Genomic DNA, 18,729 nt, shown 5'->3' with positions numbered 1-18,729 from the left:
CGTTGTTTTGGGTGTCTGTCCCCAGTGGCGAAGGTTGGTTCAGTGGGTTGTGTAGGCTTCCTGGTGGAGTGGACTAGTGCCTGTGTTCTGGTGGATGAGGTAGGATCTTGTCTTTCTGGTGGGCAGGTCCATGTCTGGTGGTGTGTTTTGGGGTGTCTGTGGCCTTATTATGATTTTAGGCAGCCTCTCTGCTAACGGGTGTGGTTGTGTTCCTGTCTTGCTGGTTGTTTGGCATAGGGTGTCCAGCACTGTAGCTTGCTGGTTGTTGAGTGAAGCTGGGTGTTGGTGTTGAGATGGAGATCTCTGGGAGATTTTCCCCATTTGATACTACGTGGAGATGGGAAGTCTCTTGTGGACCAGTGTCCTGAAGTTGGCTCTCCCACCTCAGAGGCACAGCACTGACTCCTGGCTGCAGCACCAACAGCCTTTCATCCACATGGCTCAGAATAAAAGGGAGAAAAAGTAGAAGGAAGGAAGGAAGGAAGGGAAGGAAGGAAAGAAAGAAGGAAGGAAGGAAAGAAGGGGGAAGACGATAAAATAAAGTAAGATAAAATAAAAGGTATTAAAATAAAAAATAATTATTAAGAAAAAAAAATTTTTAAGTAAAAAAAATAAATGGACAGACAGAACCCTAGGACAAATGGTGAAAGCAAAGCTATACAGACGGAATCTCACACAGAAGCATACACATACACTCTCACAAAAAGAGGAAAAGGGGAAAAAATAATATATCTTGCCCTCAAAGTCCACCTCCTCAATTTGGGATGATTTGTTGTCTCTTCAGGTATTCCACAGATGCAGGATTCATCAAATTGATTGTGGAGCTTTAATCCGCTGCTTCTGAGGCTGCTTGGAGAGATTTCCCTTTCTTTTCTTTGCTCGCACAGCTCCTGGGGTTCAGCTTTGGATTTGGCCCCACCTCTGCATGTAGGTCGCCTGAGGGTGTCTGTTCTCCGCTCAGACAGGACAGGGTTAAAGGAGCTGCTGATTCGGGGGCTCTGGCTCACTCAGGCCGTGGGGAGGGAGGGGTATGGATGCGAGGCGAGCCTGTGGCTGCAGAGGCCAGTATGATGTTGCACCAGCCTGAGGCGCACCGCGCATTCTCCTGGGGAAGTTGTCCCTGGATCATGGGACCCTGGCAGTGGCGGGCTGCACAGGCTCCCGGGAGGGGAGCTGTGGATAGTTACCTGTGCTTGCACATAGGCTTCCTGGCGGCTGCAGCAGTGGCCTCAGCATCTCATGCCCGTCTCTGGGGTCCATGCTGATAGCCGCGGCTCGCGCCCATCTCTGGAGTTCCTTTAAGCAGTGCTCTTAATCCCCTCTCCTCGTGCACCAGGAAATAAAGAGGCAAGAAAAAGTCTCTTGTCTCTTCGGCAGCTCCAGACTTCTCCCAGACTCCCTCCCGTCTAGCCGTGGTGCACTAACCCCTTCAGGCTGTGTTCACGCTGCCAACCCCAGTCCTCTCCCTGGGATATAAGCTCCGAAGCCCGAGCCTCAGCTCTCAGACCCCTCCCCGCCCTGGCGGATGAGGAGACAAGCCTCTCGGGCTGGTGAGTGCCAGGTCGGCACCGATCCTCTGTGCGGGAATCTCTCCGCTTTGTCCTCTGCACCCCTGTTGCTGTGCTCTCCTCCACGGCTCCGAAGCCTCCCCCCTCCACCACCCGCAGTCTCTGCCCTGTGAAGGGGCTTCCTAGTGTGTGGAAACCTTTCTTCCTTCATAGCTCCCTCCCACTGGTGCAGGTCTCGTCCCTATTCTTTTGTCTCTGTTTATTCTTTTTTCTTTTGCCCTACCCAGGTACGTGGGGAGTTTCTTGCCTTTTGGGAGGTCTGAGATCTGCCAGCGTTCAGTGGGTGTTCTGTAGGAGTTGTTCCACGTGTAGATGTATTTCTGATGTTATCTGTGGGGAGGAAGGTGATCTCCGTGTCTTACTCTTCCGCCATCTTCCCCCTCTCTCCAGGATTTTAATTTGGTTTGTAAATATGTATTTAAATACCAGATTGGGTCTGCCATATGTATTACTAAGATTGTTGTCAAGTTTTGCCAATTTACTTTATGGTGGTTGTATCAAAAGGAGAATATAATTTTTATGTACTCAAATTTAGCTGAGCTTCTTTTTTACTGCCTATGAGTTTGATATCATGCCAAAAAACCAGCTAGTGACTGTAGAAAATACACTCAAGATGGTTGTCTTGCAGTAATCAGAACTCTCACACACTGTTAAGAGTACAATTTTGGACAATCACTTTGGAAAACTGTTTGGCAGCATCAATAAAAGGTAATCTTAAACATAACTTATGACTCAGAAGTTCTACTGCGGTAGAAAGAAATATGTACATATGTTCAATAAAAACCTACAAGAAAACAATATTTTAATTGTTCCCAAATAAAAACTACCTAAATGCCTATCAGTAATAGAATGGATACATAAAATTATGATTTATTCACATTAATTAAATAATATACAGTAGTAGGATTAAGTAAACTACTTACATGCAATGATTCAACATGAATCTGACAAACAAAATATTAAGCAAAAGAAGTCAGACACAAAGTATATAGGTTACATAAAGTTTAAAAATAGGCATAAATAATCTATAGTGATATAATATGAACAGTGTTTACCCCTGGGGTGAGGGTAGTAACTGGGAAAGGTGCAGGAGTCTAATAGGTGTTAGTGTAATATTCCATTTCTTGATCCAGTGCTTATGCTGGTTAAACACATGTATTCACTTTGAAAATTAACTGAGGAAAAAACTAGAGATACAGAGAAACTGCTAGATAGGGGCACCTAGTCAAAGAAAGGTATATCTCAGGATGGCAAAGCTTTGAGCTAAGGGTGAAAAGGCAGTAAAGTGAGATTTGTTCAATAGCTAAGAGTGCAGGATAAATCTGAAAGAGAAAGATCACAAAGGAAGTCTGAAGAAAAAGGATGAAGTTCTGAGGAAAAGGAAATGTCCTTGAAGAGGAGACAGACATTACTTATTCTAAGAGTAAAATGAAGAAGAAATAAGGAACCATGGATTCAATTCATTAAAACCACAAACATTCACAAAAACCACATATACCAGGCATTGTTCTAGGGGCTGGAGATACAGCTGTAAACCAAATAAAGCATACTCTTTGTTCACATTCTAGTGGACTAAAATTATAAGAATTTACCATAAATGATTACCTCAGACTGTGGCTGAATCTCAGCAAACACACATGGAAAAAGATAATTATATAGGGTCATTTGAAAGACACATCCCATCTATTTCTTCAGATAGTCTAGTTTTTTTAAAAAATAAGGTATGAAAGCATAGAATAATGTGGTAAAATGCATTAATCTTAAGTGTACAAACTGAGACATTTTTATACATTTATGTATTTGTGTACCTACCACTCAGGTCAAAATACAGAGCATTTTCAGCATACTAGAAGATTCCCTCATGTCCCTTCCCAGTAAATACCCCTTCAGGGGTAACCACTATTTTCTATCACTGTTAGTTTTCTAACTTCATATATATGGAATCACATAGAATGTACTCTTATTTCTGACTTCTCTTATGACACATGTTTGTGAGATTATCTATGTTGTTATAAGTACCAGTAATCTGCTTTGGGGAGTGTGTGTGTGTGTGTGTGTGTGTGTGTGTGTGTGTGTGTGTGTGTGTGTGTGTATAGTGTCCAATTGCATGAAATACTATAATTTATTCCATTTTCTGTTGATGTTGATTTGCGTTCTTTCCAATGCTGGGCTATTTTGACATATATTCTTTGCCTTATCCTCAAAACAGACCATCAGTGGGGAGTTCCCTAGTAGTCTACTGGTTAGGATTTGGCACTTTCACTGCCGTAGCCCGGATTTAACCCCTGTTTGGGGAACTGAGGTTCTGCAAGCCATGTGGCATGGCCAAGACTTTAAAAATTATTTTTTAAAAAAGAAAAAAAGACCACTAGAAAAGCTAGGTTTACCAACTACAGGAAGTCTCACTACAATGTATTCATTGACTTAGGTGCCAATGAAAAACTTACTTCTGCTAATAAATGTTTATTTTTATCCTTATGGACAATCCAAATTATGTAATGAATTTCTGCCCTTGTTTACCTATTATAATGAAATTCAAAATTGAAGCCCAACTTTAATCTCTCTGAATGAAAGCATTTCTGCATAATCATATTTTAGCTCTTTCCTGGTCTTAATCTTCCAACTCTGTTTCTTCTGAAAATATGTTTTATCTGCATAGGATTTTCCAATTTAGTGTATGGATTACTGCAATTCCCTTAAACTGCACTGTAAAATAAGGCAGGGAACAAATATACTACTTAAAATTTACCTGCAACTCAGTCATTTCCTTTTCTTTCTGGGAGTGGACTGGGCCTGAGAAGGCAGAGCTGGAGAAGAGAATAAAAGCCATTAAACAAGGTTTGTTTTGCAGTTTCAGAAATCTGCACCCACAAGGTAGATTAAAGGTCACTCTATAGCAAAATGATACTTGGAGCCATGAGAAAGGCCAAGAATATACATTCCCCAGGTATAAAGATGACTACTACATCATGTGGAGCTTATGCATATGGTGAACAGGAATAGGAGTACATATGTAAGAGATGCCCCATGAATTTATTAACAGCTCTGTATCAGAGAATAAACAGTTCACATGGAGCAGAAAGATACATAGCTTCATGAAAGCACATCACCAAGAAAATTATGAAACTGACATCACACCTAAGGTATTTTAATGTATTGAGACTTTTAAAAAGAAATATTTTAAGTACAAACTAAATGGGAATTTAACTAAAATGGTGACGATTTTATATTTTGAGAAAAGAGTCAGGAGAAGTTTATGTGTGTGAGTGATGTGTATCAGAGGTACTGGTGGTGGTAAGAACGTTTAATTCTTATTTTCTATAGTATAAAAAATCTAAATCTGAAAAGTGTCATATAATAGCAGGATAAACATATGATTTGGAAAAACGGAGTAAACAAAAGAAGGCACAGTTAAGAGTTGAAAGTGATTCTTTCTGGGGACAGGAATTAGAGATGGGGAGAAAAAAGGAACAGGGTATAGTTTTTCTTATTCTTATTACAAGTCTAGTAGCACTATTTGATTTTTTAAAAAACAATTAACATATTTCTCCCAAATACGAACTGAATCATAAAACAATGTACTATGTATGATTAATATTATGTATTATGTAATATTCATAATGTACATGCTTATAAGCATGGGGTAAATAATGCATGATTATACGTATAATGTAGTACGTACTATCAACAGGTTAATGCAGGGGTCCCCAATCCCCCAGTGGTCCATGGCCTGTTAGGAACCTGGCCACACAGCAGGAGGTGAGTAGCGCGAGAGCATGGCACTCCGCATCACTGGCATTACCACCTGAACCATCGCTTGCTGGCATTACGGCCTGAATCATGCCCCCCGCCCCAGTGGAAAACCTGTCTTCCAGGAAACTGGTCCCTGGTGCCAAAAAGGTTGGGGACCTCTGGGTTAACATACACGTTTATAAGCATGGGGTGATTAATTAATGCACGGTTATACATATAATGTATTATGTGTGGCATCGGTTCCTAACCTTTCTGGCACCAGGGACCGGTTCTGTGGAAGAAAATTTTTCCACAGATGGTGGCGCGGGGGGGATGGTTCAGGCGGTTATGTGAGCAATGGGGAATGGCAGATGAAGCTTTGCTTGCTTGCCTGCCGCTCACCTCCTGCTGTGCGGCTCGGTTCCTAACAGGCCACAGACCAGTACCGGTCCGGAGCCCGGGGGTTGGGGACCCCTGATGTATGATATAATATATATGCAATTCCAGGACACCGAAATCAAACAACTCTCATATCAACACAACGAGGTCTATATTATGGACAATGCTCAGAAATTTGTGGATCAAATCATAGTTTTATACCCATTTTACTACCACTAAAATGCTTTGAAAAATGATCCGCATCAATATTATAAATTAATTAAGAAGCTAAACAGCATTAACCTTTTAAATTAAAGGCTGGGAGTTAGGGGGATTTCCCTGGTAGCACAGTGGTTAAGAATCCGCCTGCCAACACAGGGGACACGGGTTCGAGCCCTGGTCCGGGAAGATCCCACATGCCGCGGAGCAACTAAGCCCCTGCGCCACAACTACGGAAGCCCGCAAAGCTAGAGCTCGTGCTCCTCCACAAGAGAAGCCACCGCAATGAGAAGCCCGTGCACCACAACAAAAAGTAGCCCCCACTTGCCTCAACTAGGGAAAGCCTCGAGCAACAACAAAGACCCAATGCAGCCAATAAATAAATAAATAAATTTTAAAAAATACCTTAAGAAAAAGGACTGGGAGTTAAAACTCCCCTAATGATATGCTACAACTGGATATATCAACATGATTATTATTCTATCAATAATTCTACTATTTATATTCCAACTAAAAATTTCAAAATATATTATTCAAACCCAGAGTTGATGTCTACCAAAATACAAAAACAACCTATCCCTTGAGAAAAAAAATGAACGAAAATCTATTTGCCTCTTTCATTATCCCAACAATAATAGGACTTCCTATCATTATATTAATTATCACATTCCCGAGCATTTTACTCCCAACACCTAATCAACTAATCAATCGTATAATTCCTATTCAACAATGACTAGTTCAGCTAACACTGAAACAAATAATAGTTATTCACAACCACAAAGGACAAACCTGAGCACTAATACTAATATCACTCATCTTATTTATTGGATCAACAAATCTATTAGGACTATTACCACATTCATTTACACCTACTACACAATTCAATAAATCTAGGAATAGCAATTCCCCATGGGCAGGAATTGTAATTACAGGCTTTTGTCATAAAACAAAAGCATCCTTAGCTCATTTTCTACCACAAGGAGCACCGGTTCCTCTTATTCCTGTACTAGTAATCATCAAAACTATTCATTCTCAACCAATAGCTTTAGCCGTACAATTAACAGCTAACATCACAGCATCACATCCATTATTCATTTAATTGGAGGAGTGACTCTAGCATTGCTGAATATTAGCACCACCACAGCCCTCATTACATTTATTATCCTTGTATTACTTACTATCCTCGAAATCGCCATTGCCATAATTCAAGCTTATGTGTTTACCTTACTAGTAAGTCTTTATCTACATGACAATACACAATGACCCACCAAACCTATGCATATCACATAGTAAATCCCAGTCCCTGACCCCTTATAGGAGCTCTCTCAGCCCTTTTAATAATAACATCAGGCCTAATTACATGATTTCACTTCAGTTCAACATTATCACTAGGCCTTAACAACATATTAATGATGATGAGACATCATCCAAGAAAGCATTTCCCAAGGCCATTATACATCAGTTGTTCAAAAAGGACTTCGATATGGAATAATCTTATTATTTCACAAGTCCTCTTTTTTACTGGCTTTTCTTGAGCCTTCTATCACTCAAGCCTTACCCCTACACCTGAACTAGGTGAATGCTGACCACCAACAGGCATCTGTCCCCTAAATCCATTAGAAGTTACACTTCTTAATACCTCTGTATAAAGGGTATCCATTACCTGAGCCCACCACAGCCTCATAGAAGGAAACTGCAAACACATACTATAAGCTCGTATTACAATTGCCCTAGGCTTTCATTTTACAAGTCTACAGGCCTTAGAATACTACGAAACATCTTTTACAATTTCAGATGGGTCAACTTTCTTCATAGCTACAGGATTCCAAAAACTACTCATAATTATGGCTCTACTTTCCTTATCATTTGCTTCTTACATCAATTAAAATATCACTTCTCATCTAACCATCATTTTGGCTTCGAAGCTGCTGCCTGATATTGACATTTTGTAGATGTAGTATGACTATTCCTTTACATATCCATTTATTGATGAGGATCTTATTCTTTTAGTATTAAACAGTACAGTTGACTTCCAATCAGTTTCAGTATAATCCAAAAAAGAATAATAAATCTAATACTGACATTAATTACAAACATAGCACTAGCCTCACTAATTGTATTAATTGCATTCTGACTTCCCCAATTAAATATTTACACAGAAAAAAACAAGTTCTTATGAATGTGGGTTTGACCCTATAGGATCAACACATGTACCATTTTCCATAAAATTTTTCCTAGTAGCCATTACATTCCTCCTTTTCGACTTAGAAATTGCTCTCCTTTTACCCTTACCCTGAGCATCTCAGACAAATAATCTAAAAACAACACTCATTATAGCTTTATTCCTAATTTTATTATAAGCAACAGCCTAGTCTAACCAAAAAGGACTAGAATGAACTGAACATGGTAGTTAGTTTAAACTAAAATAAATTATTTTGACTTGTTAGATTATGATTAAGTTCACTACCAAGTGTCTTTAGTATATACAAATATTATTATAGCATTCACAGTATCTCTTATAGGATTATTAATATATCGATCTCACCTAATATCTTCACTATTATGCCTAGAAGGCATAATAGCAACCTGATCATAGCAAGCTTGATCATTCTAAATACACATTCTACCCTAGCCAGCATAATGCCAATTGTTCTGCTAGTATTCACAGCTTTCAAAGCCGCACTCGGACTGTCCTTACTAGTAATAGTATCAAACATATACAGCACTGATTATGTACAAAATCTTAATCTCCTCCAATGTTAAAAATTATTATTCCTACAATTATACTAACACCACTAACATGACTACCAAAGAACAGCATAATCTGAATTAATACCACAGTCCACAGCTTATTAATTAGTCTCATGAGCCTTTTCTTCTTAATCAATTTAATGACAATAGCCTCAACTTTTCACTAATTTTTTTCCGACTCCTTATCAGCACGATTATTATTTTTAACATGATTCTTCCCATTAATACTAATAGCCAGCCAAGTTCACCTATTCAAACAATCATTAACTCAAAAAATTATATATTACCATGCTAATTATATTACAAATATTCCTAATTATAACACTCACTGCCATAGAATTAATCTTATTTTATATTTTATTTGAAGCAACACTAGTCCCGACACTTATTAACATTACCCAATGGGGTAATCAAACTGAACGACTTAATGCAGGAGTTTATTTCTTATTTTATACACTAGTAGGATCGCTTCCACTCTTAGTAGCACTAGTACATATTCAAAATATCACAGGCTCACTAAATTTTCTAATACTTCAATATTGAACACAAGCAATATCCATCTCCTTATCCAACATTTTCATATGACTAGCCTGTATAATAGGCTTTATAGTAAAATACCCCTAACAGCCTTCACCTTTGATTACCTAAAGCATTATGTAGAAGCCCCCATTGCAGGATCCATAGTCCTTGCAGCCATACTACTAAAACTCAGAGGTTATGGTATATTATGAATTACAACAATACTAAACCCATTAACAGATTTCATAGCATACCCTTTTCTCATACTCTCCTTATAAGGAATAATCATAACGAGTTCAATTTGTTTATGCCGAACAGACTTAAAGTCACTTATCACATATTATTCTGTCGGTCACATAGCACTTGTTTTTGTAGCCATTCTTATCCAAACACCTTGAAGTTATATAGGAGCCACGGCTCTAATAACTGTCCATGGCCTCACATCATTCATATCATTCTGCCTCACAAATTCAAATTACTAACAAATTCACAGCCAAATAAATCTAGCCAGAGGTCTACAAACATTCCTCCATTAATAGCAATGTGATGACTACTAGCAAGCCTAACAAACCTAGCTCTACCCCCAACTATTAAGCTAATTGGAGAACTATTTGTAGTAGTATCATCCTTCTCATGATCAAATGTCACCATTATCCTAATAGGAATTAGTATAGTTATTACTGCCTTATACTCTCTATATATGTTAATCATACCACAACAAGGCAAATATACAAACCCTATCAATAATATTAAGCCATCATCCATATGCGAAAATGCTCTCATAACTCTTCACATTTTACCTCTCTTACTCCTATCGTTAAGTCCCCAAATCATTTTATGGCCCTTGTACTGTAAATATAATTTTAAAAAACATTAGATTGTGAATCTAGTAACAGAAGACTAAACCTTCTTGTTTACCAAAAAAGTATGCAAGAACTGCTAATTCATGCCTCCATATCTAACAGTATGGCTTTTTCAAGCTTTTAAAGGATAGTACTGATCCATTGGTCTTAGGGACCAAAAAGTTGGTGTAACTCAAAACAGAAGTAATAAACTTATTTACCTGTTTCACACTAGTTACACTATTTATACTAACAATACCAATTTATAATTGGTATAACAAACACCAACATCTACAAAAGTAACATATATCGATCCTATGTAAAAACCACTATTTCATATGCTTTTATCACCAGCTTAATTCCAACAATAATATTCATTCACACAGGACAAGAAAGAATTACCTCAAGCTGACATTGAATTACTACCAAAACCCTTAAATTATCACCTAGCTTCAGACTCTTTCTCAATAATATCTGTGCCAGTAGCATTATATGTCACATGATCTATTATAGAATTTTCTTTTTTTTTTTTCTTCTTTTTTTTTTTTTTTTTTTTTTGTGGTACGCGGGCCTCTCACTGTTGTGGCCTCTCCCGTTGCGGAGCACAGGCTCCGGACGCGCAGGCTCAGCGGCCACGGCTCACAGGCCCAGCCGCTCCGCGGCATGTGGGATCTTCCCAGACCGGGGCACGCACCTGTGTCCCCTGCATCGGCAGGCGGATTCTCAACCACTGTGCCACCAGGGAAGCCCCTATTATAGAATTTTCAATCTGATATATGCACTCAGATCCTAACATCAATCGATTCTTTAAATACTCCTTTTTCTTATCAGAATACTAATTCTTGTCACTGCTAACAATCTTTTCCAGCTTTTCATTGGATCAGAAGGAGTTGGAATTATATCTTTTCTACTTATCGGGTGACAACATGGATGAGCAGATGCAAATACAACCACTCTCCAACCAGTTTTATATAATCGTATTGGAGATATTGGATTTATTATTATCAGTAGCTTGATTCCTATTTAACTTAAATGCATGAGACCTAAAATAAATATTTATACTTAACCTAAATCACCCAAACCTGCCTCTAACAGGACTTGTATTGGCCACAACTGAAAAATCTGCCCAATTTGGCATCACAAATGACTTCCCCCAGCAATAGAAGGCCCTACTCCCGTCTCAGCCCTACTCCACGCAAGAACAGTTGTAGCAGGTACTTTTCTACTTATCTGTTTTTACCCTTTAACAGAGAATAATAAATTTATCCAAAAGGGAACCCTCTTGCACTGTTGGTGGGAATGTGAATTGATACAGACACTATGGAGAACAGTATGGAGGTTCCTTAAAAAACTAGAAATAGAACTACTATACGACCCAGCAATCCTACTACTGGGCATATAGCCTGAGAAAACCATAATACAAAAAGACATGTACCACAATGTTCACTGCAGCTCTATTTACAATAGCCAGGACATGGAAGCAACCTAAGTGTCCATCGACAGATGAATGGATAAAGAAGATGTGGCACGTATATACAATGGAATATTATTCAGCCATAAAAAGAAAGGAAATTGAGTTATTTGTAGTGAGGTGGATGGGCCTAGAGTCTATCATACAGAGTGAAGTAAGTCAGAAAGAGAAAAACAAATACTGTGTGCTAACACATATATATGGAATCTAAAAAAAAATGGTTCTTAAGAACCTAGGGGCAGGACAGGAATAAAGATGCACACATAGAGAATGGTCTTGAGGGTGTGGGGAGGGGGAAGTGTAAGCTGGGATGAAGTGAGAGAGTGGCATGGATATATATACATTACCAAATGTAAAATAGCTAGCTAGTGGGAAGCAGCCACATAACACAGGGAGATCAGCTCGGTGCTTTGTGACCACCTAGAGGGGTGGGATAGGGAGGGTGGGAGGGAGACGCAAGAGGGAGGAGATATGGGGATATATGTATATGTATAGCTGATTCACTAGTTATAAAGCAGAAACTAACACACCATTGTAAAGCAATTATACTCCAATAAAGATGTTAAAAAAAAGAACTCAACCATGTTAAAAAAAAAAAAAACTAAAAGTAGAGTTACCATATTATCCAGCAATCCCACTTTTGGGCATATACCCAGAAAAGACAAAAACTCTACTTCAAAAAGATACATGCACCCCATTGTTCATAGTGGCAAACTATTTACGATACCCAAGACATGGAAGCAACCTAAATGTCCATCAGCAGATGAATGGATAAAGAAGATGTGGTGTACATATGTATTATACACACACACACACACACACACACACACACACACACACACACAATGGAATATTATTTAGTCATAAAAAGAATGAAATAATGCCATTTGCAAAAACATGGATGGACCTAGAGATTATCATACTAAGTGAAGTCAGACAAAGACAAATATTATATATCACTTACATGTGGAATCTAAATAATAGTACAAATGAATCCATATACAAAACAGAAAACAGACTCACAGACATAGAAAACAAACTAATGGTTACTAAAGGGGAGACGAAGCAAGGGAGGAATAAATTGAGAGTATGGGATTAACAGATGCATATAAAATAAACAACAAGCATTTACTGCATATCACAGGGGACTATATTCAATATCTTGTAATAAACTATAATGCAAAGTATCAAAAAAAGAATATATATATGTATAACCAAATCACTCTTCTGTACACTTGAAACTAACATAATATGGTAAATTAACTATACTTCAACAACAATAAATAAAGTCCAAAATTTTCCAAAAAATATTTATATGGGAAAAAAGAAGAGGAACCAAGACTGTCTGAAGAAATATCTGATTTTAGGGATGGAGTGGGAAAACTACAAGATGAGCCTAGAACATCTTGTGCCAGAAATTAAGGAAGTGCTCAAAAACTGATAGGGCCATGTTAAAAAGATGAAGAAACTGGCTCAAAGAGGCTCCCATTGGCCAAATTAGGGTCAATCTGACCATGAAAATAAATATTTACAGTAATAAATTATAACCTATTGAATAAAATAAGAATCCATGAGCTCAACGTGATATAAATCAGTAGGGAGAAAGGAAAGCTCTTCCTTTGCACTATAATGCCAACCAATAAATGTAAAAGGAATAATATAAACATAAAACCACTTACCAAATGGATAGTGGTTCAGACTGAAGTTGTCAATGGAGGCTAAGAATGGGTAAAGTTTCGATGAGGAACAGGATTTTAGCACCATAATGGAACATTTTCCAACAGTTACAAGGAAAAATAGAACTTTACAGTGAAGACATCAACATGACTAGATGATCAAGGTTAACATCAGCAGTGATGGGACAGAATGACATAATGAGAAAATCAAAGTTTGTCAGGAATACATGCCTGAGTCTAGGCATGAAGAAACATCCAATGGAATCAAGTTGAGTGCCAGCCTACAGAATATAAGGCCTGTATTCTTTTAAACTCTCAAGGACATGATAGACAGAATGACTGAGGAACTGTTCCAGGTTGGAGGAGGCCAAAGAGACATGACAACCAAAATGCAATGTATGAAGGAATCCTGTACCTGAAAACTAAAAAACACATTTTGGGGGGACTTCCCTGATGGTGCAGTGCTTGTGCAGTGGTTAAGACCCCACACTCCCAATGCAGGGGGCCCAGGTTCAATCCCTGGTAAGGGAACTAGATCCCACATGCATGCCGCAACTAAGAGTTCGCATGCCACAACTAAGGAGCCCATGTGCCACAACTAAGGAGATGGTGAGCCACAACTAAGGAGCCTGCCAGCTGCAACTAAAGAGCCCACCAGCCACAACAAGACCCAGCACAACCAAATAAAAATAAATAAATATATATATTTTTTAAAGTATAAAGAAAAAGACATTTTGGGGACAATTGGCAAAACTGAAATTTGAACAGGTTCTCTAAATGGCAATGTTGTATCAATTGTTGATTTCCTGACTTATTGGGAGGTCCTAGTTTAGGGAAATACACACTGGAGTATTTAGGGGATGAAGGATCAGGTCTGAAGCTTGTAGTCAAATGGTTCAGAAAAAGACTCAGTGTGTGTGTGTGTGTGTGCGTGTGTGTGTGTGTGTGTGTGTGTGTGTAAGAAAGACAAAGAGAGATATTAAAAGTTGGTGAATCTCGGTGAAGGCAATAAGGGATTTTTTTTTTTACTGTACTTGCAAATTTTCTGTGAGCTTGAAATTACTCTGAGATCATTTTTTTTTAAATTAAAATTGCTTAGTGCTGATGGAACTCTAAAAAAAGAAAAAAGAATGCCTTCAATGGACTCATCAGTAGACTCAACATGACTGAGGAAAAAATCAGTGAACTTGAAGACAGGTCAACAGAAACTTCCCAGTGCTCACTTCAGCAGCATATATACTAAAATTGGAATGATACAGAGATGAATAGCATGGCCTCTGCACAAGGATGACATGCAAATTTGTGAAGCATTTGATATTTTTTAAAATGATGGAGGGGCAGGGATAGAAATGTAGAGCTTTAGAATGCATTCAAACTTTGATTATTATCAACTTAAATTAGACCATTATAAATATAAGTGGGTTTATGTCAGTCTCATGGTAACCATTAACCAAAAATTTGCAGTAGCTAACAAAAGATAGTGAGAAATGAATCTAAGCATACCAATAAAGAAAGCCATCAAACCATAAAGAAAGAGAGCAAAAGAAGAAAGGAACAGAGGAACTACAAAACAGCCAAAAACCAATTAACAAAATGGCAATAAATACATACCTATCAATAATTACTTTAAATGTAAATGGATTAAATTCTCTGATCAAAAGACAGAGAATGGATGAATGGATAAAAAAAACAAGACCCATCAATATGTTACCTGTGAGAGATTCACTTCAGTTGTAAGAACACACACAGACTGAAGGGTCCATCTTTTTCCTTGATGATATTCCATGCAAATGGAAACCAAAAGAAAGTTGGGATAGCTATACTTGTATCAGACAAAACAGACTTGAAAACAAAGACTGCCATAAGAGACAAAGAAGGGCATCACATAATGATAAAGGGGTCAATCCAACAAGAGGATAAACATTTGTAAATATATATGCACACAACATAAGAGCACCTAAATATATGAAGCAAATATTTAACAGGTCTAAAGGGAGAAATAGGTAGCAATACAATAAGACAATGGATAAATCGTTCTGACAGAAAATCAATAAGGAAACATTGGCCTTAAACAACACATTAGACCAAATAGACTAAATAGGTATATACAGAAATTCCATCCAAAAGCACCCGAATACACCTCCTTCTCAGGTGCACATGGAACATTCTCTAGGATATGACAGGCCACAAAACAAGTCTTGACAAATTTAAGAAGACTGAAATAATATCCAGCATCTTTCCCAACCACATGGTATGAAACGAAATCAATTACCAGAAGAAAACTGGAAAATTCAGAAATATGTAGAGACTAAACAACATGCTACTGAATAACCAATGGGAACGAAGAAATCAAAAGCAAAATCAAAAATGTCTTGAGACAAATGAAAATGGAAGTACAATACACCAGAACTTAAGGAATGCAACAAAAACAGTTCTAAGAAGAAAGTTCATAGCAACAAATGCCTATTTCAAAAACCAAGAAAAATGTCAAATAAACAATCTAACTTTAAACCTTGAGGAACTAGAAAAGAAGAATAAAAGAAGCCCAAACTTAGTAAAAGAAAGGAAGTAACAAGAATCAGGGCAGAAAAAAATGAAATAGAGACTAAAAAGACAGGAGAAAAGATCAATGAAACCAAAAACTGATTCTGTGACAAGATAAACAAAATGGACAAACCTTTAGCTAGACTCACCAAGTAAAAAGAGAGAGGACTCAAACAAAATCAGAAACAAAAGAGGAGATGTTACAACTGATACCACAGAAATACAATACAAAAGATAGGAGACTATTACAAACAATTATATGCCAAAAAATTGGACAACCTAGAAGAAACTGATAAATTCCTAGAAACATACAACCATCCAAGACTGAATTATGAAGAAACAAAAAATCTGAACAGGGCTTCCCTGGTGGCGCAGTGGTTGAGAATCCGCCTGCCGATGCAGGAGACACGGGTTCGTGCCCTGGTCCGGGAAGATCCCACATGCCGCGGAGCAACTAAGTCCGTGAGCCATGGCCGCTGAGCCTGTGCGTCCGGAGCCTGTGCTCCGCAACGGGAGAGGCCACAACAGTGAGAGGCCCGCATACCGAAAAAAAAAAAAAAAAAAAAAAAAAAAAAAAAAAAAAAAAAAAAAAAAAAAAAAAAAAATCTGAACAGACCGATTACTAGCAAGGAGGTTGAATCAGTAATTTAAAACCTCCCAGCAAATAAAAATCCAGAACCAGATGGCTGTACTGGTGAATTCTACCAAACATTCAAAGAAAAATTAAAACCAATCCTTCTAAAAATCTCCCAAAAAATGGAAGAGGAGAAAACACTTCCAAACTCATTTCACAAGGCCAGCATTACCCTGATACCAAAACCAGACAAGTGTACCACAAGAAAAGACAATCACAGGCCAATATTCCTGATGAACACAGATGAAAAATCCTCAACAAAATATTAGCAAACATGAACTCAACATACATTAAGAATAAAACACCTTGGGGCCTCCCTGGTGGCGCAGTGGTTAAGAATCTGCCTGCCAGTGCAGGGGACACAGGTTCAATCCCTGGTCTGGGAAGATCCCACATGCCGCAGAGCAACTAAGCCCATGCACCACAACTACTGAGCCTGCGCTCTAGAGCCCACAAGCCACAACTACTGAAGCTTGCATGCCTAGAGCCCACACTCCGCAATAGGAGAAGCCACTGCAATGAGAAACCTGCACACTACAATGAAGAGTAGCCGCCACTCGCCACAACTAGAGAAAGTCCATGTGCAACAACGAAGACCTAACGCAGCCAAAAATAAAACAAACAAATAAATTTATTTTAAAAAAATTTTTCAAAAAAATCAAACACCTCAATAAAGTGGGATATATTCTAGGGATGCAAGGATGGTTCAATAACCACAAATCAACAAATGTGATACACCACATTAGCAAAATGAATGATAAAAATCCATATGATCGGGCTTCCCTGGTGGCACAGTGGTTGAGAATCTGCCTGCCGATGCAGGGGACGTGGGTTTGTGCCCCGGTCTGGGAAGATCCCACATGCCACAGAGCGGCTGGGCCCGTGGGCCATGGCTGCTGAGCCTGCGCATCCAGAGCCTGTGCTCCGCAAAGGGAGAGGCCATGACAGTGAGAGGCCCGTGTACCACACACACACACACAAAAAAAATCCATATGATCATCTCAATAGATGAAGGAAAAGTATTTGACAAGATTCAACATCCATTTTTGATAAAAACTCTCAACGAAGTGGGTATAGAGGAAACGTACCTCACATGATAAATGATTTATATGACAAGCTCAGAGCTAACACCATAGTTAATGGTGTGAAGCTAAGAGCTTTTCCTCTAAGACCAGGAACAAGACAGGATGCCCGTTCTTGCTATTTTTGTTCAAAATAGTACTGGAAGTCCTAGCCAGAGCTATTAGGCAAGAAAAAGAAATAAAAGGCATCCAAATGGAAAGGAAGAAGTGAAACTTTCATTATTTGCAGATGACATGATATTATACATACAAAACTCTAAAGACTGCCAAATAACTGTTAGAACTTATAAATGAATTCAGTAATGTTGCAGGATACAAAATTAATATACAGAAATTCCTGCATTTCTATGCACTAATAATGAACTATCAGAAAGAAAAATTAGGAAAACAATTCCATTTACAATTGCATCAAAAAGAATAAAATACGTAGGAATAAGCTCAACCAAGCAGGTGAAAGACTATACAATGAAAACTATAGGACACTGATGAAAGAAATTGAAAAAGACACAAATAAATGGAAAGAAATTCCATGTTCATGGATTGGAAGAATTGACACTGCTAAAATGTTCATACTACCCAAAGCAATGTATAGTTTCAATGCAATTTGTATCAAAATTCTAATGGAATTTTTCATAGAAATAGAACAAACAATCCTAAAATTTGTATGGACCCACAAAAGACCCCAAATTGCCAAAGCAATCTTGAGAAGGAATAACAAAGCTGGAGGCATCATGCTCCCTGTGTGCATACAACACAAGACTTCTCTTTGTGTGTTTGTTTTGTATATACTTTAAAATACTTTGTTTTGTATATTTGACTTTCCAACCATGTAAATGTCTTACATGATTATAAAACAAAATTAAAACAAATGTTAAAACAAAAGCTAAAATAATTAATTAAATAAATTAAATTAAAACAACAACCACCAAAAAACCCCATAAGCTATACCTAAAAATCAAAAGCAGAATGAAACAAATGAACCTACTCATATGTTACATTTGTGGCTTAACCACACACAGAGAAATCAGTTCTAGTAACTTTAAAACACAATAATTGGGTTATACGTCCCTAGAGAGACAACCCCAAAACAAATAGATCTATAAAGAAATATTAAATTATTTGCAGTAGGAATATTTTAAGTACTAATAATATTGCTCTGAACTATCTTATTTATATATACATAAACACATCTACAGATGGATGGATTAATAAATAAAAGACACAAAAATGAAATCAAAGTAGAAACTCTATAATTCTAAATTTTTTTGATTGCAGATTGCAGTATGAACTCATGGGGTCTACTCTGTTAAGAG

The 18,729-nt window shown here is 37.9% G+C and overlaps 1 protein-coding gene and 1 non-coding gene across 2 annotated transcripts in view; one reads left to right on the top strand and one right to left on the bottom strand.

Annotated features, from left to right (window-relative positions):
• Window positions 1-18,729, bottom strand: part of LOC131744940 (zinc finger protein 569) — a 61,466-nt gene that overhangs the window by 28,776 nt on the left and 13,961 nt on the right. The window contains 1 exon segment of the mRNA XM_059045001.2: window positions 4,318-4,375. Within this exon segment, the coding sequence (XP_058900984.2) occupies window positions 4,318-4,375 (58 nt within the window).
• Window positions 14,372-14,478, top strand: LOC131745679 (U6 spliceosomal RNA). Its single transcript, XR_009332412.1, has one exon. It is a non-coding gene; the product is annotated as a U6 spliceosomal RNA (small nuclear RNA).

This window comes from Kogia breviceps, chromosome 18 (genome assembly GCF_026419965.1).
Source record: "Kogia breviceps isolate mKogBre1 chromosome 18, mKogBre1 haplotype 1, whole genome shotgun sequence".
Classification (NCBI taxonomy): Eukaryota; Metazoa; Chordata; class Mammalia; order Artiodactyla; family Physeteridae; genus Kogia; species Kogia breviceps.
This window is presented reverse-complemented; position numbering and strand designations above follow the sequence as displayed.